The sequence below is a fragment of the Candida pseudojiufengensis genome (assembly GCF_024610245.1).
Source record: "Candida pseudojiufengensis strain CBS 10847 chromosome Unknown scaffold19, whole genome shotgun sequence".
NCBI classification, from domain to species: domain Eukaryota; kingdom Fungi; phylum Ascomycota; class Pichiomycetes; order Serinales; family Debaryomycetaceae; genus Lodderomyces; species Lodderomyces pseudojiufengensis.
This window is the reverse complement of record NW_026261531.1, coordinates 70,090-97,388: the sequence shown is the minus strand read 5'-3', so window position 1 is coordinate 97,388 and position 27,299 is coordinate 70,090. Positions and strand designations below refer to the sequence as shown.

At 26.5% G+C, this 27,299-nt stretch overlaps 10 protein-coding genes across 10 annotated transcripts; 3 read left to right on the top strand and 7 right to left on the bottom strand. All coding sequences in view use genetic code 12, as the record gives it.

Moving 5' to 3' along the window:
* Positions 1–199: 199 nt before the first annotated feature.
* BET2 (Rab geranylgeranyltransferase) lies at positions 200–1,192 on the bottom strand (the record flags this gene model as incomplete). Its single annotated transcript, XM_051758666.1, has 1 exon — positions 200–1,192. One exon carries the CDS (start codon positions 1,190–1,192, stop codon positions 200–202), a length of 993 nt encoding a protein of 330 aa, XP_051613452.1.
* Positions 1,193–1,468: 276 nt separating this feature from the next.
* On the bottom strand, positions 1,469–3,469 carry DPB2 (DNA polymerase epsilon noncatalytic subunit; the record flags this gene model as incomplete). The annotated part of the gene is made up of 1 exon (XM_051758665.1): positions 1,469–3,469. One exon carries the CDS (start codon positions 3,467–3,469, stop codon positions 1,469–1,471), a length of 2,001 nt encoding a protein of 666 aa, XP_051613451.1.
* A 531-nt stretch (positions 3,470–4,000) lies between these two features.
* On the bottom strand, positions 4,001–5,635 carry KGF55_003827 (uncharacterized protein; the record flags this gene model as incomplete). Its single annotated transcript, XM_051758664.1, has 1 exon — positions 4,001–5,635. One exon carries the CDS (start codon positions 5,633–5,635, stop codon positions 4,001–4,003), a length of 1,635 nt encoding a protein of 544 aa, XP_051613450.1.
* A 277-nt stretch (positions 5,636–5,912) lies between these two features.
* Positions 5,913–7,760, bottom strand: KGF55_003826 (uncharacterized protein; the record flags this gene model as incomplete). Its single annotated transcript, XM_051758662.1, has 1 exon — positions 5,913–7,760. The coding sequence occupies one exon, from the start codon at positions 7,758–7,760 to the stop codon at positions 5,913–5,915; it is 1,848 nt and encodes a 615-aa protein (XP_051613449.1).
* Positions 7,761–13,579: 5,819 nt separating this feature from the next.
* Positions 13,580–15,742, top strand: KGF55_003825 (uncharacterized protein; the record flags this gene model as incomplete). Its single annotated transcript, XM_051758661.1, has 1 exon — positions 13,580–15,742. One exon carries the CDS (start codon positions 13,580–13,582, stop codon positions 15,740–15,742), a length of 2,163 nt encoding a protein of 720 aa, XP_051613448.1.
* Positions 15,743–16,034: 292 nt separating this feature from the next.
* Positions 16,035–18,827, bottom strand: BGL22 (Bgl22p; the record flags this gene model as incomplete). Its single annotated transcript, XM_051758660.1, has 2 exons — positions 16,035–18,559; positions 18,617–18,827. 2 exons carry the CDS (start codon positions 18,825–18,827, stop codon positions 16,035–16,037), a joined length of 2,736 nt encoding a protein of 911 aa, XP_051613447.1.
* A 191-nt stretch (positions 18,828–19,018) lies between these two features.
* Positions 19,019–22,417, bottom strand: AXL1 (Axl1p; the record flags this gene model as incomplete). Its single annotated transcript, XM_051758659.1, has 1 exon — positions 19,019–22,417. One exon carries the CDS (start codon positions 22,415–22,417, stop codon positions 19,019–19,021), a length of 3,399 nt encoding a protein of 1,132 aa, XP_051613446.1.
* Positions 22,418–23,300: 883 nt separating this feature from the next.
* KGF55_003822 (uncharacterized protein) lies at positions 23,301–23,672 on the bottom strand (the record flags this gene model as incomplete). The annotated part of the gene is made up of 1 exon (XM_051758658.1): positions 23,301–23,672. One exon carries the CDS (start codon positions 23,670–23,672, stop codon positions 23,301–23,303), a length of 372 nt encoding a protein of 123 aa, XP_051613445.1.
* Positions 23,673–24,767: 1,095 nt separating this feature from the next.
* KGF55_003821 (uncharacterized protein) lies at positions 24,768–25,241 on the top strand (the record flags this gene model as incomplete). The annotated part of the gene is made up of 1 exon (XM_051758657.1): positions 24,768–25,241. One exon carries the CDS (start codon positions 24,768–24,770, stop codon positions 25,239–25,241), a length of 474 nt encoding a protein of 157 aa, XP_051613444.1.
* Positions 25,242–25,923: 682 nt separating this feature from the next.
* KGF55_003820 (uncharacterized protein) lies at positions 25,924–26,433 on the top strand (the record flags this gene model as incomplete). Its single annotated transcript, XM_051758656.1, has 1 exon — positions 25,924–26,433. One exon carries the CDS (start codon positions 25,924–25,926, stop codon positions 26,431–26,433), a length of 510 nt encoding a protein of 169 aa, XP_051613443.1.
* Between the last annotated feature and the right edge of the window lie 866 nt (positions 26,434–27,299).

The window sequence follows — 27,299 nt, the reverse complement described above, 5'->3', positions numbered from 1 at the left end:
TTCTATTTAAATCCTTAAAAAGTTCTACAAGTACGTCCTTAGACTCCTAAATGCAGAGCCTTCAAATTGATATCGGGGAAGTGTATCTACTCTTAAATATTAGTTTGATTTGAGTTTAGTATTCCTTAATTTGCAAATTTAAAAAAGCTTAAATTTAATTAATTTCGTACATGCAAAATCTCCAATTTTATCAATTTTATCATTTATTCTTCCATTTTTTAAAATCTTTTACAATTCTAGTTGGCATACAATAAACAGGATCAATTTCATCAAAATCATATTTTTTAAAATCAATTAAACTTAATCCTGCTATTCCAAAGCATGTATGATATATATCTGTTTGATTATCTGGTCTATCACTAATCCCACCATTTTCCAAATCTTGACAAGTTAAAATAAAATTTTCTAATTTTTCCAAATTAACCCAGTTTTTTTTGCCTAATATTGATAATGAAGCTAATACCCACCAACTATAACATACATCTGGTAATTTTTCAGGTCTTCCATTGAAACCACCAGAAGGTAATACTTGTCTTTCACTTAACCAATTACTAATTTTTAAATTATTAATTTGATTTAATTCATCCATTATTGCTAATGCTCCAACACATACAAATACTTGAGCAGCATGTGATTCTGATCCTGGAACTAATCCAAAACCTCCATCAAAATTAAAACATTTTAATGTAAATTCAGTAGCTGGATTTGTAATTTCTTTTGTTAATTCATCTAATAAAGATAATGCTGATATTGCAGTATATGTAAATCTTGTATCTATTTCTCCAAATGAATCACCTTGAAAACTTCCATTCGGTAATTGTAAAGACTTTATGAATTTCACTATTTTTTGTTTTTGATCTGTGGTTAATGGGTGTAATTCATAATTATAATATTTTAAAATTTGTAATGCAGATAAAGTAGATAATATATGAGCATCATGTTTAGGAAATGCTCCAAATGCTCCAGATTCAGAATCCCAACAACTCATTACATATTCAATTACTTTTTGCTGAGGTAATGTTGTATTATTTAATGTTTTCATTGTAATTAATGCTGTAATTCCCCAATATAATCCATTCATTCGTAGATGTTCACTAAGCCAATATTCATAAGATCGATTTGATTCTTGTTCAATTATGAAATGTATGTGTTTGTCTTTCACAAATGGTGGTACATCATTGTTGGAGGTCATAGTGAGAAAGTTTGGTGAAGGATGTGTTTATGTTGAAATATTCGTTTTGGAAGTGTCTGACCTTAAGTGTTTTAAAAATAATCTCGTATATAATTTTGGTTTTACCTTTCTTACACGGAATGTGGCTACCAAACAGTATCAATTTGATTTCAACTTCAATACATTTTTCAGTTTACTGTACAAGAACAGGCATCGAGAGAAGGTTTAAAAGAGTTTAATTTCATCAAATTAACGCTCCTTTTACGTTTCATTACTCATTCATTCAAATACTTCTATTTAAAAATATAAATCATTAAATTCAACTTTTTTTGTAGCAGGATAATATTCCATATAATTTAATTTTCTACTATTTAAATTAACAACCAGTGTTAAATTTATAACTCTACAACCTTGATAAATAATTTCAAAATTTTCAAAATTTGAATCATTTAATATAATTAAATTTGGTGATGGTTCAATTCTTAAAGAATAATCCATTGATTGATTTATAATTTTTAAATTTTTATTAAATGGTTGTAAATTACCTTGATCTAATAAAGTTTTAACTAATTTTCTTGCTTGTTTTGTTTTGTTATCTAATCTCACGTCTTTTGATTGAATTAATTTATTTATTCTTTCTTCATTACTTAATGAATCAAGGTATTGTTGTTCTTCTAATTCTAAATCCACGGGAAATAAAATATCATTTCTTTTAAATTTATTCATTAATTGATCTTTAAAAATTAAAATTTCTTGAGAAAGATAATTAATTCGAGTTGGATTCCAAGCTAATATTAAATTACCTCTGGGCAATAATTTTTCTAATCTATTTATAAATACTTTTGGAATTGATGATTGTGGATAAATATTTGAATATGATGAACCAGATGAATATGAAGATTGCCAAGGATCATTATTTCCAGGTATTAGTACTATTTTACAATTAGATACTATATTTGGAAAATCATTTAAAATATGTGATAATTGATCGAAATTACTTTTATAAATTTCTGAATTTGACATGGCTAAACTTGATGAATTTGTTGATGTTAATGGTATTGATGAAAATGAACCTATAAGAACTAATGCTAATGGTATTGAATTATCTTCTTGATCTTTAGTTTCAATAATTGAATTTTCTAAATGTTTAAAAAATTTAACTAATCCCTCCAAAACTCTATTGGAATCTAAATGTAATTCACTCCCTAGAACAATCAATTTATGTCCCAATAATGATTTTTCCATTTGATTCATTTTTTTTCTAAATTCTTTTGGTATTTTAATAGCTTTATCATTAACTGTTGATTGAACGTTATTTTTATGAACTCCTAAAAAATCAAGATGACCATATGCATCTATACTTTTATCTCTTCTTTCTGCTGGTGGTTGAGCTATATTACTTACATAAAAACATCCACCAATATAATCTGGTTTTGCATTTAAAGTCCCACCTGATGCTGAATAAATTCCTTCTATCAATACATACATCCCACAACAATAAAAAGAACCTTGGTTTTTTCTAGCTTGATTTAAATTTAATTCAATATAATCAGTTGCATCTTCCAATATATAATCTTCAGTTGAATTTTTAGTTAATAAACCAAATAATAAAAATTTTTGACCATCTCTACCTAAAACGTTTTTTATCATAGTTATTTCATTATGTTTTGCATTATTTTCATCTACAATTGAACTAAGGTTTGATATACTTGACATTGACATTTTTTGAAAATTTTCATTCCTTGACAATCTATCCATGATTAAATAGTAATGATTGTTCTTAGATTCTACCATGTATTTTAGATTTGAACTAATTGATTGTAACATAGGTGTTTTATTTCTTTTTAAATATACATTAAATTGTTTTCTATTCTTATCAAATATACTTATAGGTTGTTGATTTGGTGATATAACATGAAAATAATCTTCCCATCTAAAACTTGTATCAAATTCATCTTCATCAATAATTGTATTTGATCTTTTAGCTTTTTGTAATTTTGAAGTATCATCTTTTTGATTTAAATCTTTTAAAATATCTTTTAAACCATTTCCATCTATAAATATTCCTCTATCTTCTAATTTCCAATATTTTGCAATTTCTTCTAAAAAATTATTTGATTGTATACTTTTCCAATTAAATCCAAATTTTAAACTTATTGTTTCTGTTAATATAGATAATGCTTCTGAATTAACATTTAATCCATGTTTTTTGGTTAATATTCGAAACACTATTGGCCGAAGGTTCGATGGTTGTAGTTGTATAGGTAGTGATGTGTTTATTCGTTGTGAATCAATCATTATTGACTGATATGTTGAGACTGTTTGTTTGTTTGAATGATAGATCTTAAGTTAATACACTCTTGAAGAGATATAAAGAAGAAACGCGTCTAAAATTATTTTCACAATAAATTATTATATGCAGGTACATGGAAATCTTTGATTATTATTGAGAAAGAAAAATGAAACGTCAAGCAATGGCCTTGTAATACATAAAATTTGAACTTATCTTGTATTTACAGCTTACATTCTTATTGATGTCATATTAATTGACCAAGCATCCATGAATATCTCACCATTTTAGGGTTTTGGTTCAATATTGTAAACAAGTTTTTCCATAATTTGTGAGCTACCAAATATTTCTGAAACACCACACCAACAATTAGTCTCCAAATTTGTTGGTGGAAAGTCTACAGCAGTGTCCGATAGAACTGATCATTGTGCTTGTTAAAATTGGTCCGTGATGATTGATTAAGTAATGAATGATTGATGTGAGAGCTTGCCATTTACAAGTGCAGATAGACAAAATTACTTATATTAAGTGTTTGATCTTTATAGTGTTTCACTTTTAATTTTACAATATATCTCAGCTAAATCTACCGTATCTAAATCATAATCTTTTACAAAATCTCTCAATATTTTACAATCATTAATTAATTCTTTTACATCACTTAGATGATAATTTAATTCATTTAATTTTTTTAAATTTAAATATTCAATTAATATTGATTCTAAATCTGGATTTGAAGATTGTTTTAAACTTTTTATAATGTCTTCTAATTCTTTAGTATTTGAATTTATAAATTCATAAGCTTTATCATAATAATTTTCACATTTATCTAATTGATTAAAATTTAAATGTTGAATCATTTCATTTAAAATTTTTAAATTTTGTTCTATATTATTTTCAGTTTTTTGAAAAATTGTTGATTGAGTAGGAAAATCATTATTATTTCCAATTTTATTTTGTAATTTTCTAATTTCTTGATCAATTTTTGATGAATTTAAATAATAATTATTTATTTCTTCTTCTTTTGAAGATTTAAAACGATCTTTTAATGACATTTCTATTTGAATTGAATTATTTCTTGATATTTGTGAATTTAATTCTTTTGTTTGTTGTTTTAATTCAAAATTTGTATCAAATAATTTTTCATCCAATTCATGTATTTTATTTTCTAATTTTGTAATTTCTTGTCTTTGAGTATTAGATGTTTGTTCGTGTTGATGGTTGTTTTTTTCAATAGTTGATTCTAATTCTTTCAAGTTTTTATTATATAGTGTTTGTAATTTTTTATATTCCAATTCGAATCCATTATTTAATCTTTCTAATTCTTGTCTATGCTTATTAACTAATTGATCTATTTCAACATTTTTATTAAATAAATCATTTTCAAGAACATCATTTTTAATTTTAAGGTTTTGTAATTCTGAATTCAATTTCTTTTTTTCGTAATTTTCATTTTCCAATTGTGTTAATAATTTTTGATGATCACGTTGTAGTATTCTATATTTCTCCAATTCTTCTTCCTTTTCTCTCAATTTCCCTCTATTAATCACTTCATCAACTTCATCAAAATCAAATTTCTTATCAAATGATACTTTTTTCGGTGATTTTAAAAAATATTCTGAACTTTCTGCTTGATCTTCTTCGTCTCCATTAGCTGTAAAGAAATTAACAAGTTTTGATAAAAATCCATTTCCATGTGAAGGTGTTGATGGTTTGGATATCCTATAATTATCTGAAATTACTGAGCTTCTTGTATATGACGGATCTCGTCTTCGTATTGTATTATTTATTGATCTTATCGGTGACCCCAAATATTTACCGCTAATCCTCTCTGTCGTTTTACTATTAGTATCATCTAAATCATATCTCCTTTTTCTAGTCGCAAAACTTTCTTGTGGGTTTGTTGTTGATGTTGTCCTTCTTCTTGGTTGAGATGTAAAATTGTATTTGTCAGCTATTGATGAAGTTGTGGTTGGTCTATATGATCTATCATTTTCATGTTCTTCACTTCTTAATCTTGAAGTTCTTCTATAATGATCATGATCTAAATAATCTGAAGTGTCTCTGTCCAATGATGATAATTTTGGATATAGTGAAGAAACTCTCCTCGCCGGACTTGATCTTAAAACCCCATTACTCGCTCTTGACTCTCTGTATTTGTTCAACAAATCCGACATCCTGATATTGATCATGGAATGAAAACTCTAAGAATTCTCTAACTTAAATTTACTGTTTATGTTTTCAAATTTTGTGCGCGTTTGAGTTTGCTTGTCGTAAAATTTGAAGGGACACATTAAACATTAAAACACGACATAAAAGTGAAATTTTGCAACCATTGAGGAAATAAAGTGGTAAACTATTAAATTACTAAATTTTTTAAACAATGTAATGTATATTGTAATCTATAAAATTTGAAAATAAATAACGAATTGAAATTTTTATATTTGAAAAGATTTAAGGTTTTAAAGTCATCGAACTTGCAGATGATTCCAAATCTTCTCTTTTTTTAGTTGGTGGTTTTTCATCAATTGCACATAATCCATTATCTTTTACGAAAATAGTAGTTATTACAGCTATACCCATTAATGGAATTAAAAAATAATAATAGTTTTTTAATGCATTTGAATAAATTGTTTTAATTTCATTTGTTTCTAGTATTGATAAAGTTGATGTGTTGATTTTATTATAAATGTGAGTTTTAATATAATCAATTGTATCTTGTGATAATGATGTAGTTGATGGTAAATTATTGAGAGTATTTAAAACTGAATTACTAACAATGGCTGATCCAATAGCAATACCAACACAACCACCTAATGATCTTAAAACATTTCTTGTTGATATAGCAACAGCTCTTTCTGATTTTTTACAATGAGCTTGTACTGCAACCATTGAAGGTTGAAAAGAAAATCCAACACCACAACCCATAATTAATAATATTAAAATATTTATACCATCTGGTAAATGTTGATCCCATAATACTAATAAACCACATGAAATACACCAAAGAACATATCCGCTCATAACTACGTAACCATAATGACCAGTACGTGTTATTATTTGACCTGCAACAACGGAAAATCCAGCTTGACATAAAACTAATGGTAATAAAAATATTGATGTATGAATTTCATCTTTACCTTTAACAATTTGAAAATAATATGGTAAGTAATATGTAAAACTATAATAAGTAGCTCCAAAACAAAATGTAGCAGCATAAATTAAACATAATGAAATATTTTTAAATAAATTTAATGGAACCATTGGTAATTTTGCAATTTTCCATTCAACTCCTAAAAATATAAACATAAATATACCACCAATAGTAAACATAACAATAACTAAAGTACTATTCCATGCATAAGTTGATCCACCACCATTTAATGGAACTAATATCAAAGTTAATCCAATAGTTGCAGTTAATATACCAAAATAATCAATTTGTTTAAATTTTTCTGATCTTGTTAAAACATCATCTAATTTTTTACTATTTTTTAATGAAAAATATAAAACAATATTAACAACAAATGATAATGGTGCTAAAAAATAATAATAACTTCTCCAACTTGAACTTTTAATAAATGCAGACATAAGGAATGGACCAATAGCATTACCAAAACCAACAGTTGATCCTAATATACCTTGATATTTACCTCTATCTTTTAATGAAACAATATCACTTAGTATAACCATACATAAACTTGAAACACCACCATTACCAATACCTGCTAAAGCTCTAAATACATAAAATTCAACATCATTTCTTGCAACTGAACATGCAATATCACCAATACATAATATCATAAGACAAGTCATTATAACATTTTTTCTACCAAATATATCAGATAATCTACCAAATAAAACTTGACAAACAGTATTAGCTAATAAAGAAGCAGAACCTGCCCAATTTATTGATTGTTGAGCATCAAGGGATTTACCAATTTCAGTTAATCCAACAGTTATACCAGTTTGATCAGCAAAACTTACAAAATTAGCTAAACCTAAAGTACATAATATAATAATAATTTGAGAACTTTGTAATTGATTGAAATGAGCATCACCTAATTTTTCAGCTAATTCTTTTGAATCTAAATTTTTATTAACGTTATTTATACTTTCTGCTGGAGTTTCAGGTATTGAATTTTCTGTAAATCTTATTCCATAATTATTTGTATGTTTTTCAAATTCAACATTATTATTAAATTTTATATGTTTTTCTTCAATTTCATTTGAACTATAAACAGTTTCATTTGAGGAGGTACTGTTATTTCTAGATTGTTGATGATTTGTTATTGGATTCATAGTAAATAAGTGAGAAATCTTGATCTAGTTTATTTTTGGTGTTTGGTAATTACAAATGATAATGTTAATTCGGGTTTTGAAAAGAGGTTGCAAAATATCATAATATATAATATAATTATATTTTAAATTTGCAACTAAAGATCGTTCATCATCTAGGAATAAATCGGAAACTGTTATAATTACAATCTATTTGGAAACAATAGTGGGACCCATGTAGCTAACGCTGTTTATGTAAGATTAGTAAAAAATCAAAAATTAAAAGGGATAATTTTGAACATTGTGAATATAATTTTTATTAGTTTTGTTTATAATTAAATAGTTAAGAGGTTTTTGCATAATAGAGAACCACTTTTTTTAATAAAAAAAAATTTTAATTTTTTCAACAAACAATAGAAGAGGTGAAATTACTTAGATTAGTTGATTTATTAAAGATAAAGTAGTCTATAGAACTGTTTTTCTGATCTAAGTTTTCACTATTAAGTATACAATTTGAGAGATTTAATTTTAATACTTTATTCTCATCTATTGTTTCAACATATTGAGTTGTAAAATTACATTGATTAATACACTGAAAGAAATTTGGACATTTTGATTGTAAATCGATAGGCAGTGTAATAAGAATTCTTATTCCCTTGATCTAACAAATGTCTCAATTGAATATGTTTTACTATATAACCAACCACACCTAGATGTGACATAGTAGCACAAAAATTCTTTAAAACAATAGAGTCAAGAAAATTATATTAAAATTTGACACAAGCAAAATAGAAGGATTTTCAAATGTACAGCCTACACACTCCGAAGCGCAATATGCATTATAAGATTGATGAAGTAAGACAAGAAAATTATTTGGAACTAGTATTTAGCCGTTTTAAACCAACAAATAAATTAATTTCTTCTTATCTTATCTTGACGTTGATGTTGATATTGAAATTCTAAATAAATTAAATTAGACTATGAGCTGACCAAATAGTGAAATTTTAAAAAGAGGCATAAAATAAATTTTAAGTCGATTTAAGGATCTAATGTTCCTACGTTCAAAGATTGTGTTTTTAATTTACTTGAAAGGGCTTTAAATTTCAATAGTAAGGATATATAGATTAGTATTAAGATGAATTTTATATTAGTGTACAAAGCCCAAGTATTTATGATATAACTATTATATTAATTTTTACTAATTCTATTGTTTTAGAAATTTAACCTTAAATTCTGAAATATTCTAAAGTTATCTTAAAATTTGAAGATGGATATCGCAAAATACATTATCTTTTCATTAAAAGTGATATTAAATTTAGAGTAGAATCGAAGGTAATTTTGAATTATATTTGATATTTAATCAGAACGTTATTTTTTCCTGTATTTGCAAATACATTTGAATGTCGAAACGTTCAGTTCTAGTTTTGAAAACTAATCTTTAACAAAGGAATGGCATAAAAGAAAGATAAGGGTTATGAAAATAGGATTTTTGATTACTTTATAAAAACTCATAACCATTAAAACGTGAAAACGGTTTTTATTTTTGTGTAATATTTGTTATTTTCATACTCGATCAATATCACAAAAATTGTAATTTGTTTCAGATAGGAACAGGAATACGATATAGTCTTTCAACAAATGATCCACGTTCACGTTTGTTGATGAAAAACCGACTATATCTTTGGATCTAACAGACAGGCGTTCAACTAACTTAAGTTTAGTTTTCAAAATTTACACAGTCTAAAAATTTTTATTTTCTCACATGCTATATTGAAACAAACAATACAACAATATTTTGCTCAAATTTTATAATGAGTTATGACTAAAAAGTCAAATAATTGACTTTCTATAGTTTCAACTCATAACAATTTTAATAATATACAGTTCAAACTGTGCACTGTATTGTTTAATTATATATCTCTCAAAATTACTTGTTCGCATTTTAGCAATTGTGAATAATTGATGTTAACCTTGTCGTTATTGGCTGAAATTTGGTTCGTATTTGAATTAAAGTTCTTTACTAGTACTTGTGTCAATCGGAAAAATTTATATGTATTAATGAGTGACATCTTCATGTACACGGAATTTGATTCAAAGTGTATGCAATCAATTTATTGGCTGTATGCAAGTAATTCCAGTACATGCATTTAATCGTAGATGAGCATTATTGAGTATTATTAATCGTTTTGATTGTAAAACCCCTATAAAATTTCTTATAGACTTATTTCAATTCCAGACTTTATGTATTTGGTAATACTAAATTATAAAACATTAAACTTTTTTAAATTTTAAACGAATACAATTGAACTTTAAAAATCATCACACACGTTGTTAAATTATTTCTAATAATCAAGAAAAGAATACAAAAAGACAATACAATAACTCATTACATCAAGATTACATCAAGAAAAAAAAGCTAAGAATTGAGAGATATGAGAATTTGAATTAAGCTTTGACAAATTAACCCGTGAAAAATGTGTCAATTGTACATAATGATAATTTTCTTGGATTCGTTAATCATATTTTTCAAGAACTCAAAATTTCAAGTGTTTAAAAGTTTTGATAAATCTATTTGCGCAATTACACAAACATCCTTTAATTTGTAACACTAAAAAGATGAATAAATTAGTATTACTTGATGAATTAATTCGTTTAATAGATTAGATTAGATTACGGAGTAGTCTCAGAATTCCATATTTCGGTGAAGCACAAAATATGAATAAATATGGCTTTCAATTAGTTTTTGATCTCATCTTGTTTAATATAATAGATAAGCATGGGGGGTTTTGTAAGCCATTTTAGATTTGAAGATTTGAAAAAAGAAATTATTACAAAGTTTACTAGTCAAGCTGACTTATAACAATTAGAATTGGGGGGTGTTAAATAGGAGTTGTAAAGATAAAGGGAGATTTTCACCAAAGAACAATAACAACTTCCAAGGTAAATGTATGTCCATTACACTACTCCCACATTTCTCACCACAAGCTCAATGAATATTTTTGTCAACCGTGTTTCAAAACTTAAGTTTTTATTTTCAACGGTTTAATTATAATTCAAAAAAAGATTCTATAAACGTTTTCTGATCAATACATTCTACCCTTTTGATACAGTACACAAATAAATTTCAAATAAACTTAAATTTTAAACTTTTGTTCTTTTTGACATTGACATAATATTTAACCATGTCTTTTTATTAAAAAGCGATTTCAATAAATAGATTGAAAATTCAAGTTTAAAATTTAAAACTGTTGTTTTAGTTTATCTTTGAATAAAACGATAAGAGATTTTTTTCTTGATCATATTTTTAGTCAATTGATACTATTTTGATGATAACGTTATTTGGCCCAACTCTCCGGGAGACTAAATATTTTAAACATTTTTTCAAATCCCATATGGAGATTTAGTACGTTAAAAAATATCTCAATTTTAAAATTTTAATTTCAGCCTACATTTATTTGCAAGGGGATTTACCAGATAAAGATTAAAAAATTTTCTCTTGATTAATAGCCTCTTTTTCTCTTTGTATTGTTTATTAAATTTATGATTTGCGAATCTATTGTTTAGATTGGTATCTAAAATAGGGGTAGTTAGTATTTTCAAATTCATCAAAAATTTTCACTTGAGGCCAAAGGTTCTGAATGAATACCAGAGCAATTGATAAAATTGGCTTAAGAGATGTTGTTGCTGAAAATCCTAGACAATTTACGGAGAGGGATCAAAGAGATATATACATAACCTTGGTGATAAGGTATAGTTATGAACTTACATAATATTAACTAAATTAGGTAATTCAGCATGTAATTCGACAAAAAACCTTCTATTATATTTCCAAAAAAAATACCAAATTCAAATATAATAATTTATATCATCATGGCTTAAACAAGAGGGCTTGTAATTTGCAAAAAATAAATATCTTTGAACTCATTCGAAATTGGAGCCATTTCTAGAAGAGTTTCAGGGGTTGAAATCACACAAGATTTAACTGACCGTTGACCGTTTCTTTTTTAACATCATCAAGATGGTGGAGTAAAATAAATTTGGTCTTAAAGTTAGATTCAACTATGGCTTAAATAGTTTTGGTTCAAGATATGACAATATTTACTTTAAAAGTTCTGATTTTTCATCTATAATGTAAATTATATATTTCAAACGTTTGATCCATACACATTTGACATCTGTAAATAGTGAAGTGGCAATACTTGGTTGGTTATGTAGTTCATTAACAAAAAAACCGTTGTAGTCAAAAATTTTATGCAATAATCGGAATAAATTACATAATTTTCAATAAAGAACAATAGCGCAAACTTTTTACTGGATAATTGCGCAAGTAATAGCAATACCTTTATGTGCTATAACAGTACTTTTTGTGTGACATATTTCATTACTGATTTGACAAATACAAGTTGTAAATTTGTTAGTAATTTTATTTGTAATCGTAGTAATTCTATGTCATCACCACTTTTACAAAGGGCTCATATTTTTATTTTATGGTTTACCAAAATCTATGGCTCCAGAATCAATTGTTCGTTTAGAATGCTGGGGTACACTTGAAAATAGTGGAGAGAACCATAAATATAGATTGATAATGATTTCATTGTACATCATAGTTAATTGTTCATCAGCTGGCTCCTCCGTCATAACCTAGTTTAACAACGATGTCTAAAGATCAACTAAATTATCTTTGCCTTTTAAGTTGTAAAAAATCAATTCACAAATATATGAAATTAAAAGCAGGTTTTATGAATGAATTAGCTAAATCCTATTACATATCATCCTTCAGCAGGTTGATTTGAAATTGGTTTACTATGAGATACCACTTAGCTGGTGGATGTTTAGGATTATTCTGTAAGTCCTCTGAGCCAATTACCGTGTAAGAAAGTAAAATGTGATATAAATTGGATGTCTTCGGCTGCAACCGCTATTGTATGAAAAAAAAAAAACCTTGAATTTCAACTTTTTTTTTTCATTTTTTAAAATTTTTTTATCTCAATGCCCTAGATTTGTAAAGTTAAATGGACAGTTGATAGACGTAATATAATAATTAGCGTAAAATCAGAAAAAAGAATCCATTAGAGGTTTCAGAATTCTCTATTTGTGTAATTTAGTGCTTGTCATGAAACATAAAACTTGACAATCCGAAACATTTATTTGCGACACGGACTTAATTAATTATCTCGTGAACATATGCCATAGATAGAAGTATATGTTTAATTTTACTATCAGCTAAAAGCTTTTGAGCGATGAAAGATATAAAATATTAAAGTAGAGGTGTTATTGAGTTGGTTCTGGGGTTGTTTTATTAATTAAATCCGAGTTAGAGCTATTCATTCCTCATTTGAAGGGGATTTAATGTGGCTCTTAATCAGTCATTCATATTAAATGATTGATTAGAATTTTTTCTGAGAAGATCGAGTGGAAACACATAGATATTGCAAATTAATTTATCCTGGGTGGTGAGAGTCGCTTATAAGATATAACAAGCCTTTCTTAACTGGTTAACTTATCGATGCAACTACCTGTTTGCCTGTCAACATCTTATCCTCAAAAGTATACTTCTTTTTAAATGTAAACAAAGAGAGTCAAAAGATTCTTAAATTGGAAATCAAAAGAAAAAAAAAAAATCTTAAAACAAAAACAAAACAAAATAAAAAATTTAAGATTAGAATAAGATTAGAACAAAGTTAATCAATAATAAAGTTTGAACAAATCATACTATCATAAAGTAATAAGATTCAATAGCATCATCCTCATTTCAATTTGACTTATTACCAAAACTGCATCTTTTCTGAGCCAATTTCCTTAATCACATAGATTAATCCTAATCATCACATTACATTACAACCATGGGCTCATTTGGTTATAATAATAATTCAATAGAAGGAGATCTATATGTACAAAGATTATCATCATATATTAAAAAAAACGAAGAATCTTTAGCTAATGGATTATTATGTTTTAGTAAAAATAAAGTTGCAATTCATAAAATTAAACCATTAAGATTAACTTTTACAATTCATCATTTATATTATTTAACTGAAAGAATTGAATCATCGAATTTAGGTATTGATGTGGGGCCATTAAATATAAAATTAGATAATCCAAATCATGAACCAACTTTTATATCATTTATGGCAAATAATGCAAGATCTTCAAGAATTATTGAATCAGATTCAATTTCTTTAAAATCTATAAAAAGTATAAATTCAATGGTATCTATATGGAGTAAAAATTTTAGTAATATTAAAAGAGAACCCAAACTTATCAAAAAGGATTTAAAATATTTATATTCAAGTTTTACAAAAATTCCATGTTTAATTTTAACTCCAAAAACTAAAATAAATAGTATACAATCGTATGAAGAATATCCTTGTGATACTTCAGTTCCAATAAAAATTTTTAAAAATTTACAAGTTTTGGAAATTATTGAATATGAACCAAATGAAATTTTTGGTTGGAATTTATTAAGTGATCAATTAAGAATTTTAATTATAAGAAAAAGCAAGATAAATGACATGTCTGAAATAATTTATGATTTAGTTGTTGATGATGAAAATGGAAGATCAAGTTTTAATTCTAACACTAGAAAACAACAACAATTTGATGAATCTACTTTAACTCATGATTCAAATGATATATTTAGAAATAAAAGAGAACGTGGAAATACAAATGCATCCAATGGAGCTGGCTCTATTGAGAAACAACAACTGAATGAAAATTCTTCATCTTCAGAAGCAAAATGGTCTGTACTTAAACAATTAACCATTTCTGAAACTTCAATTACTCATGTCACAAAAAATGTATTAAAACCTTTACATAATTTAGTTAAATTAAATTTATCAAATAATTTATTACAAAATTTACCAGAAGGTTTGGATCAATTAGTAAATATAAAATATTTAAATTTCTCAGATAATTATATTACTGATTTAAAAAATTTACCATCAAATTTAAAACATCTTTTAACTTTAAATTTAAATAATAATAAAATTATAAATTTAAATGGCCTTGAAAAATTAATATCATTAGAAAAAATAGATTTAAGAAGAAATCAAATTACTGAATTATCAGATTGTAAATCTTTAGTTTTATTATATCAAAATGTTAAAAATTTTGATAATGTTTATATATCTCAAAATTCATTACCAAAAAATTATAGAGTTGATTTATTTAATTTATTTAATGGTGTTAAATATAAAAATAATAATATAAAAATTGATGATTCAAAACCAGGATATTTTGAAAAAGCTATGTTATTAGATCAAGAATCAGCTTTAAAAAATTTAAATCAATTTTTAGGTGCTGAAATAGTTGATGATAATACAAAATTAAAATTACAATTACAAGAAATTCAACAAAAATTTAGTAATTCTAATGATAAAGATAAAGATGATGAGACCATTGCAACTTTAAACACTTTAGTACCAAGTTCTCCAAAAATAAATGAGCTTGACAACGGTATTAAAGATTTAAAAATCGATACTTCAAAACCGCCAACATCACCTTCTCCTAGTGTTGTTCCAAATAGATCAATAACAACAAATTCTGCATCAACTTCAGTTCAAACATCTCCTCAACAACAACAACAACCAAATAATAGGAAACTTAAAAACTTATCTCATACAGCATTACAATATTTATCTCAACCTAGTTCTCCTTTACATAATAATCAAAATATGTTAAATAAAATAATAGAAACATCACCATATTCAACAACAACTAGTATACATGATAATAATAGTAAGAATACTATCATAACAACGACAACTACATCACCAAAAATTACATCATCTCCATCTCATCATTTAACTAATAAAATGCTTCATTTAAATTCTTCAAATTCATCAATTCCATCATCTTTAAAATCAATGAAGAAATCAACATCCACTTTTATTGATTTAGAAAAAGATAACACTAATGATACTAATTCAAATCCAAATAATTCAAATTCTTTAGCTGCTCCAAATATTGTTACTCCTTTACAAGTAACTGCAAGAATGAGTACTTGATAAAAAGGAATATTATTTGGGAGTATAGACTAGTGGTCATTTATTTCAGTCATTCATTCAAATTTCAGTTCTTTAAACATTTTTTAGATTTTTCATACACATTGCATAATTTATTTATATTAATAACGTCGAAATGATTTCTTGATATTCTCTACACAATCTTTAAACAATCACTTTACAATAAGTGATATAGTAAAATAAAAGAGCTAACGGTGAAAATACATTAATGTAGTAGAATTTTGAGAGTTTTTTAATTAAATTCACTTAGCTATTATTACTTCGAAAACTAAAATTAGCAACCTATTTGAATTTCTCCAGTTAATTCAATTTTACGACTTGAACTTCCAATATAAACTTTATAACTACCAGTTTGAATAATCCATTGTTGTGAATCACAATCCCAAATACTTATATCTCTTCTTAAAATTTGAAAAAATATTTTTGATGATTTACCAGGTTCTAAAAATGTTTTTTCAAAACCTCTTAAAATTTTTGGTGGTGATGCAACAATTGTACTTGGTAATTCTAAATATAATTGTAAAACTGCATTACCTCTAATATCTCCTGTATTTTTAACTTCTGCTGATACTTCATACAAAACTTCCCATAATTGTGGATGCCCACCCATATCTCCTGAATTTAATGAAGGTGAATTTGGTTGATCTGGAGTATAATTTTTTGGATAATCATATGATTCATCTTGATCTAATGAATGAATATTTTCATTATATAAATATGGATAAATATAACCTGGAACTGGTGAAAATTCATCATGTGGGAAAATAGCATCTTCTGGATCACAAACATCATCTTCAACCATTTTAACAATTGGTGAATATTCTTGTGGATAAGGGAGATATTCACTTGGTGGATTAATTTCAGTAATTTTTAAATTTGAAATTTTAAAAGTTGTATATGATAATCCAAATCCAAATTCATATCTTGGTTTTATATTATGTTTATCAAAAAATCTATAATCCAAATAAATATCACGATCAAAATTATCTTGTGGTTCAACTTCACCTCCTAAATCATCAATAACTGGTACATAATGTTGCTTTTTTCTAGCAATAGTAAAAGGTAATTTACCACTTGGATTTGTATCACCAAATAATACATCTGCTATTGCTTGACCTGAAAATTGTCCCAATGGAGCTGTAAATAATACTGCAACAACATTTTCATGTTCAATAAATCTTTCTAAATTGATAGGACCAGTTGAAGTAACCACAACTACCGTTTTATGACATCTATCTGCTATTTTATTAATTAATTCATCACCATTATGCCATAATGAAAGATTTTTTTTATCACCAAAATTATCTTCAACATTTATATAACCTTCACCAGAAAAACTATTAACAAAAACAATTGATAAATCTGCATAATCTGCTAAATCTCCCATAGTATCTAAATCCCAATTATTTGATGAATGATCAACTACAATTCCTCTTTCTCTACATTTTTTAGATATAGCTTCTACTGGTGTTATAACATAAGGATTATTTACAGCTGCTGAACCCCAACCACTAGTCATACACCCTTCTGTACATCTTTGATCTTTACAATTAATTCCATGTTGATCATATCCAGCTCCTTGACCTGCAATAAAAATTCTTCTAACTCCATCACTTTTATCAATAGGTAAATGATGATGTGAATTTTTCAATAAAATAATTGATTCTCTTGCAACAGTTAATGCTGTATTATCACTAAATTCTGATCTTGCATCAACATGCCAATTCTTTTGTACAATTGGTCCAAAATGTTGATAAGGAAATTGTTGACCATAAGTATGATGAGTCCATGAACTAAAATTTGGTACATCATCTTCTTGAGGTAAATTGACAGTATCTATTGCAAAAAATGGAACTAAAATTCTAAGACACATATCATTTAATCTTTGTTGTGAAATTGTACCATTATAAACAGCTCTAGTTAATAAAGGACCCCAAAATGATTTACCTGTTAACCAATCATCAAATACTTCTCCTGGCATTGTCATATCTAAACCTGATAAAGCAGATGTTACACCTGAATGTTGAGCTCCCCAATCACTTACAACAAAACCTTGAAATGCTAATTCTTCTTTCAATAAATAATTTATTAAATAAGAATTTTCACAAGCATAAGTATTATTTACTTGATTATATGAACACATAATACTACCACAACCTGATTTAATAACATTTGCAAATGGCCATAAATAAATTTCATGCATTGCTCTATCACCAATATTTGAACTTATTGAAGTTTCTAATTTATCCCAATCATTTTTAGAATTTAAATCATCCCATTCACCAACTTGACGAAAATGTTCTTGTTCATTTCCAATCAAATGTCTACAAGATGCAATAACTCCTTCATCTTGAATACCTTCAACTGTTGCTGCTCCAAATACTCCTTGTAAATAAGGATCTGAACCAAAACTTTCCCAATTTCTACCACCTTGAGCTTTTAAACCAATTGGACCTATAACTGGACCTAATACTACATGAACTCCCTTTTTCCGATGTTCTCTACCAAGAGCTTTACCTCTTAAAAATGCTAATCCTTTATTAAAAGTAGCAGCAGTTGCTAAACCTGAAGGAAAATGAGTAACAAAATCAGTAAATCTAACTCCATTTGGACCATCTTGAAAACATAAATTTGGAATTCCTAATCTTGGAACTGAACCAGTATTTCCAACACATGGACCAGATCCCCAACCTGTACCTGTTGTTAAATTAACTTTTTCTGGAATAGACATTTTTTCAAGAATTTTTCTAGCTTTTTCGTAAGCTTTTTGCCAACAATTATCAATTCTACCTCCAAGCGCTATACGGAGTTAGTAATTTTGACTCAATAAGTTCTACACTCTTGAAATTTACATACGACTTGGATAATATCCTGGTGATTTATAGACATCACTGGTATCCTCAACTAAAAACATTGGTTGTTCTTGATGTTTTGATCTTTTAACTATATTTGATTGTTGCGTTGTACTATTTGAAAATTCAGATTTTAAAATAAATGATACATCTGCTAATGAAGAAGATGTGGTAACAAATAAAATAAATATCAATAACTTGGTAACCAATGACATTATGATTGGCCGATGATGAATTTAATGAATTCAATTGATTCTTCTATTAGTTTTTTTGGTTCCATATTTATTGATATGTAAATATTAATACTGCATATAAAGTTGACATTTCCTACACAAAAATGACAGTGACACAAAACACAAAAATGACAGTGACACAAAACACAAAAATGAGACATTTTATGATTTTATCAATTATAATCATCGAAATAATCATCTTCATCTTCGAATAATTCATGTAATTTACTTAGATAATCATTTGATAACTTAACAACTGACTCATCTTGTAATTCAGATATGTTGTTGAGTTCAGTATGAGGTATTACCAATTTATTGTTTTTATAAATTTGTCCATTCTTTTTAACTGCTTGTAATTGCAAATTTTCTACTTCTTTTGATTCATCTGAATGTTGTTGAAATTTAATTAAATGCACTAAAAGTTTTGAAATTTTACCTGAATCTTTGACAGATAGTTTGTATCCAGAATTTTTTAATCTTTTTATTACCAAACCAATATCATTTTCACATTCAAATAATAATGTTCTCAATTGTAATGAACTTAAATAATAATTTTTTTCAAGTAACAAACTTTCTATCATTTCCTTACTTTCATCATGCTTCCTTTTGTCTTTTCCAATTTTTGAGGAGATAAATATCGATAATGATGATCTTGATCTCGATTTTATTGATACAACTTTTCTGAAAAATTCCATCATATCTTCATATTCAAAGGACACTATGTTGTCTCCAGGCTTTTGGAAATCATAATTTTTGGTTAAAATACTTTCTAGATATGTTTGATGTACAATGTTCTCACACCTATTATCGCTACATTTTCCAGGCTTTGTTCCCACTGCAATATTCGAAGGAATACCTTCTTCACAAGAATTATCTTTTGCAGCAAATAATTCGATTTGTTCTGCAAATTGTTCTTTTGTCATATTCAAAAGTCTTAATTCAAATTCAAAAATTAAATTATCAATCTCTTTCATTATCTCATTATAAGTGTATGATGATGAATTAACTAAGATATATAATCCAATTGTACTTTTATTGATTCTCAAACCACTTAGTACTAAATATCCTAATTGTTTGCTAGTACGTAATTGATACCTTACAATTTGATCCAATAAATACACAAAAAATTCAACATATTTTCTTTCTGCATCATTTCGACCACATAATTGAATATAATGATAAACAACATCATTTTGATCTTTTAAATTTGTATTCATTTGAATCACATCATAATTTCTACCTGGTCTTAAGAAAAGACTAGATCCAAATTCAAAATAATTTTGATTTAAATAAATTCGTTCATGATGAGTCAATATATTAATAATTTTACAAATTTTAAAAGCTAAATTTTTATCTCCTCCTGTAATTAATATATCTGTATGTTTACAATCATCAATTATTTTTTGACAAATTGAAGCTAAATCTGATTTATCAATGATTTCTAAAACTTCTAATCTTTCTTGAATTGTTTTTATATCATATTCCAATATTAATGTTGATCCAGCTAAAACTTTTTTATTAGTTTCTCCATTTTCTAATTCTTCATAATTATTTCGAATATTTGATTTTAATTTAACAAAATCTTTATAATCTAATTTGAAATTACTTATTAAATTTTCAATTTTTTTAATAAAAATTTTAGTAAATTCAATGAAACCAGTTTGTGGACCACAAATTTCAATTGATAAAGTATTTGAACTAATAAAATTTGCAAATAAACCCCATGAAAATAAAGCAGATTCACCTTGATAAAATTCAATTTTTAAAAAAAAACCTAAATATTCAATAATTAATTCAAAATTTATTAAATTTTCTACGGTATTTGAAATATTTGCAAATGATATTTGAAATGTTAATGTTATATATAATGAATTTGATGTAGAATGCCATATTTCATGATATTTTGAGTAATCTAATAATTTAGGTAGTGGATCATTTGCTTCATCTGCATATAATTTTTTGAATGTTATTGATTCGTTTATTTTGACATCTAGTTCATGATGTGTTAATTGTATAAATTTATTCTGTTCACAAATTCGGAATTTTGGGATATTTAGTTCAATTGGTGAATATTGTAAATCGTAAATTTGATAATCTATATTATAGTATGGATCTTTCAACATTTCATTGACCAGGATATTCGAGCCTTTTGGTGGTGTTTCAGCTAATATTATTACATTTGCATTACTGATCTTCATTATCTCTATAGATTTGCTCGTAAATTGATCTACATCACCATTATAATTGAAAGACTCTCCAATAATTAGATTCTCAAAATTGTAATTGGGATTTTGTTGAAGCAATGAAGCATAGTTTGATACTTCATCCATTGATCCAGATGGATCATTTGAAGAATAATATGCTTGATATTTGAAAACTCTTGAGCATTCAGATAACATTTCATTCATTGATTCTTTCTCCATACTAAGCACTTGATTGATAAAAGTTTCGATGAGTTGAATCACTAAATTCAATTCAAATAAAGGTTTATAGTCAAAATCAATTGTTAAAACCTTATTTTCTTTTGATAATGATTGTATGAAGACGTACATATAATCAATCATCTTCATGGTCTTCAAATGATGGCATAAGGAACCTTTTGATTCATCTCCAAGTAACGTGCACCAAAGATTTTCAAAGAATGAGTCATTAAGGTTATAAAGTGGGAAAATTAAACGAATCTTCTTAGTTTCTTTTTGAGATATGAATAAAATTTTCAGTGTATAGTCTTTTGGATAAATTTCAAAATTGTAATCCTTTGAAGCCAAACTTGAATCAGAAAGTCTAGAATTTGATCTTGTATGTCTATGTACTCTAATTGATGAACTTCGTTTCAATTTCCTGGTTTTCTCAATTTTTCCAAAATTTGCAATTGCCATTTTTTGTAATTGATTTAATGATAATGAACTTTTTAAAACTAGAACCATATTTTCAGAAACAAAATTTTTATCAAAATAACTAATCATTTCAGATCTACATTTTTTGGAATTTAAAGTCTTTTTTGTTCCCGTTGCAAAATTATGAAATGGATGATTTATATTCGCCAATATTCTCATTCCATGATACAAAATCTTATTATCATTAGTTAAATTTCCTTGATGTTCATCATCGACACTATAAATTTCCAATTTCATGTAATTTTCATTAAACAAGGGACTTCTAAAAAATGAACTAAAAATTTTCATTAAATAATCTAAACCAAATTCATCACTTATTGAAGTATTCTTCAAGGGAACTTCAAAATAAAAACAAGTATAATCTCCCATAGTATATGCATTTGATTTCCCACCTAATGAAATTAAAGTAGATAAAAAATCATTTGGTGAAGGAAATTCAGAAGTTCCCATAAATAACATATGTTCAACAAAATGAGCCATTCCTGGTAAATTTGCTGGGTCTTGAAAAGAACCTGCACCACAACATATTGAAGCTGATGTTGATGTACTATTTGGATCAGATATTAATAATGTTGTAATATTGTTTTTTAATTTGAGTAATTTATAGCCATTTGATGAGCATGCCAAAGGCTTTTTAAAATTTGATTGTACTTCAGTTACTGATAAAAAATCCATTTAACCTCTAAAATTGAGAAAGAGGAAAAAAATTGTGATATGGAAAGTCATTGGAACTTAAATTTATTTTTTGATCTTGCTTGGTTGATTTATTCATGGTGATTAGTGATTGAATTAATCAATTGATTTTGATTCAGATTAATATTTCCTAATTAAGACTTGACAATTAGAAACATAATTTGGTAGCCTGGTAATCAAAATTTGTTGTTACAAATATTCTGTCATATTTATTGTCACAACATTTATTATGTGAAATATACCTTTGTTATATTTACACTACCTTTATGGTTTATAATATTTAGAATCCTAACAATTCTAAGAAGTTTATAGTTACAACCTTAACTACTTTACAAACTACTTTAATATATATTAACTTATATAATATACTTAATCAACCTTAATCAATTGTTAAATTAATATTAATTATAATACAACAATCAAAGGATTTAAGTTAACTCAAATTTATACGACGCTTTATTAGACAAAGCATAAATTTAATTATAACCAAATAAAATTAAATAATAGATATCTAAGAAGCACAAATTGATAATCTACTTACAAAATTTGGATATAACTAATGAGAATCAAACAGACAGTATAAAAGTCGAGAATTATTCATTAATGGGAGTAAACCTAAAATACTTACATTATATTTATTCATATAAATACTGCACGATTTTTTTTCCGACCCCAACTGAAGGCGTTGTTGCCTCCACCGTATCAGTTAAGATTTGATCGATTTCGACATAGATTTAGTCCCTAGAAATATGACAGTTAAAATAATCCTTCATTATTGAGACTCAAGTTACTGAAATCTTACTTCAGTAACAAAATCTATTTTTTATCAACGGTGCTTGGGCTAATTCCTTTAACTTTAAACATTTCATTTCGAAGCTTTTGCTGGTTTCTTTTGTCTTTCATACTTTAATTTATCTTTCATTGACTTTTCATCCGAATCCAAATGGGAATAACATTTATCAAAACCACAGCATTTAAATTTCTTACATCTTTCATTAGTTTTCTTTGCCATTGCAATACATCTTTTATCATTTTTCATATATATTGGATTGTTGATATCTAATTTCAAATTTTTAAGTTTAATTGCGAGTAGAATGAATGGAATTGGATCTTTTGTGATCGATATGAGAAGATCGATCAACAACTCATAATTTTGCAACGACTTGTGTGAAAAATTTGCAGCATTTTTATCACTATTGTTTGTGTTGAGTATATCTTTTATATCTAAAGTCTCCATTTTATATTAGCAGATGCTTGATAATTGGCCCCAAAGAACCGACTTTCAAAATGACTCCGATTATCTACTATTTATACCACTTCATCTAGAAGGATCAGTTTTACAAATGTTCATCTAGAAGGATCAGTTTTACAAATGTAAATTTATGCTAGCAATGAAATTTCTCATTTTGTTGCAAAAAATTGGCTGCGAAAAAAAAACATGAAATCGGTGCAGTGACGCTGGCAAAAAGACACGACAAGTATTTGAAACATCTTATTCAAATTGGACAAGATTCGGTCACATTTCGAAGAATTTTTCATTCGATGCCATGTATATATTTTTGGTCAGAGTGCAAGTATTTAGCAGAATGAAGTACTACGTTTGAAACAAATACCAGGTATTGATAGATAAAAAAAAGTGGAGATAACAATTAGGGGGTGTAGATTTATAACTAACTGAGTAGTGTACTATTGTTAATTAAGTTGTTTAGTAAGTGACCTCGTTTTCTTTAAAGTATATCTATATACTCATCTTACATTTTTGATCTAACTATCATCATCATCATCATCTTAATTACTGTTTCAGTTGAACTCTCTTTTTGATCCTATTGAAGTAATTGTTACTCCAGATAAACAATTTTAAGTTTAGTTGTGAAGTGGTGTTATTGATTTGTAGTAGATTTTGTACTATTATTTCATTTGTAATCTTGTACTTGTTTATTGATTTTTTTAATTTGGCAAAAAACTAACAACAGTGCTGGTATTAATTACTCCAAAGATATGACGCGATTAATTATAAAATAGTGCGGGGTTACGACTTATAAAGCTACCAAATAGTACTAATCTCTCTCGCCTCATGTTTTCATTTACGTCGATACAAAAAGCCAATTGTGTAATGGGGTAGTGTACTGATAAACAAATAAAAAGAAATTCTTTCTTCTTATTCTTTTTGTCATGTTAATAATTATTTCAACAATTTTTAAATATCACAAAATATCACCACTTATCATTTATCAAATATCAATACAAAGTTAATGTTCATACTACTAGATATAATAGATATATAAGCTAATATAGACATACATACAAAACAAACATATACATACAACAAGTGATGACAAACAATAATAGTAATACTTATTATCAAAATACTTCACCTTTAAATAACATCTCCTATATAACACCACCTTCTTCATCTTCAACAAATTCATCATTATCAAGTTCATTAGGATCAAACTTATCTGATGGGATATTACTGCAACAACTTCAACAACAACAATCAAACAATCTATCAAACAATTACAGTTTCAATTATTCATCATCTTCATTAAGATATTATGCAAGTAAATCATTTGAAGATGATGATTTATTTTTACCACAAATTAAAAATCATTCAACAACAAGTTCAAAATTTAATCCTTATTCATCAAAAACATTTTCACCAAGTGAACATCATCAAAATTTAAATAATAGTACTTCAGGATCTCATCATATTGAAACTTCACCAAGAGTTACAACTCCAAGAATTAAAAAACCTTTAGAAATTATAAATCCTCATACAAAATTAAGAATTGGATCACCAAGGTAGATAGAAGAGTGGGGATAGTAAAAATAATGACAATTTTTATGAAGATTATGAATAAACAGTATAATAATTAATAATGATAATGATGAGGGTTTTAAGAGTTTCTTTTGTGAGTGGTTGTATATTTTTCTTTTAATTTTTGTTTTGATGTTGTTTGATTTTACTTAAAATTGACAATTTGGAAGTTAACTTACTTGATGTATTTTTACTTTCAAATTGGTTTAGACAATTTGTTTATACTTAATTTGTTACATTATTAATATATATATTTAGATTTACAGTTGAGTTGGAGCAATGTACTTAATGGCTTGAAGTTAAAAGCCTACGAAGTATGCTTTGCAACATACCTTCATCACTTGAATATTTAATCTCTCGGAAACAATCTAATCCTGTTGGCTGAAACTTGTATAGTTGGATATTCTGGATACTCTTACCTGCGCCTCACATCCTAATAATAGATCAGCCGGAGTTTCAAATTTTATGTCAAGAAAAAATTAAAACTTCAAAAGGGGACTTACCTGTTTTAAATCTTGATTGATTCAGGAATATTTAAACTTCTTTAAAACCCTAAATGTTTGAAATCAAAGGGTAGATCAAAAGTCAATTTTGAAAATAAGTTTTAAAAACATACCCCTTTTGCTGAACAAGTAATACCAATTCGAAGAACCTAGAATAAAAAGTAGTCATGTTAATCACTTACTATTTTTTAATATCACTTTCATTCATATTTAATATCACAAATTCTCAATCAATATCATTCAACAGTCAACAACAATCAGATCTTTTAGTTAAAATTATATCAGATGTTAAAACAAATCAACAAGAATATCAAAATTTTTTTCAAACTGCTGAAAATGTTCCAATACCATTAAATTTAATTGGTACTTTAAATCAATTAAAAACTTATACTGATGATTCTTATATTAGCGGGTTATTAACAAATTCTGAAATTATTTCTCAAGTTGATAATATTGCTACTCAATTACCTTGGTATAATGAAAGAATTGCTGATAGTAATATTCCTTCATTATCTACTACTGCAAATTCGGGATCATCGGGTTCAGCACAAGCTTCAAGTGGTTCAGGAAGTGGATCTAGTAGTAATAGTGGAAATTCAGGTGCACCTTCTAAAAAAATTGGATTGTTTGATTCTATATCGATTAGTTTAATTTGTGGATTATTATTGTCTATTTAAGTTAATTATAGAGATATATATTTGCATAATTTAAAGGTATAAAGTTATTATATGTTTAAGAAACGTTGATGAGAGTATCTATTGTACTCTCTTGATCTTTCTTATCTGATCTTCATATTATTGGACTTTTCGAAAATACGAGTCAGTATGTTTATCCAATCTGAATTCTTTGCACTCTTCCAATGCTTTCGAAAGTAATTTGTGGGTAGCTTATCTTGAAAATTAAACTTCAATGTGTATTCAATCTACGTCACAATGATGATATAGACCCTCAATCCAATTTATCTTCCTCCAAATCGAATTTCTGAAATATACTCAAATTGGGTTTCAGGCTTTTGATTCAATCTTTTGAGTTTTACTAGTAATGTTCACGAAAAGACTCTGGACATTATATTTTTCATTCCAGAAACAAAATTAAGAAAGATCAAGACCAAATCTTTAAAATTAAAAATTAAAAGTATGAAAAACCGCTTAACTTGAAATATTTCTTGTACATTAAATGAATGTATTAGATTTGCATAACGAACTTATTAAACAATTTGTGTTTGAAACCTGTATGATACTTCGCAAAATGGAATGAAAATTGCAGCTGAGCGGAGTGTTTTAAAACTCGTGGTATGATAGAAAGATCTAAATTTTTTCTAAAAATAGGTAAAAGTTAAAGCCACTTAATCAGATGAAAAAGATTAATAAAATTGACAGTTTAGTCTGTCAAATGGTTATGTTTCTCTTAAATATGTTTATTGGTCTCATTCTCTTTTATTTCAATTCAGAAGGGGATATCTAAAATTTTTTAGTGACTTTGAATTAAAATCGTTTAAAACTTATCTTTCCTTCATTAGATAATTGAATTTGAATTGAGCTCC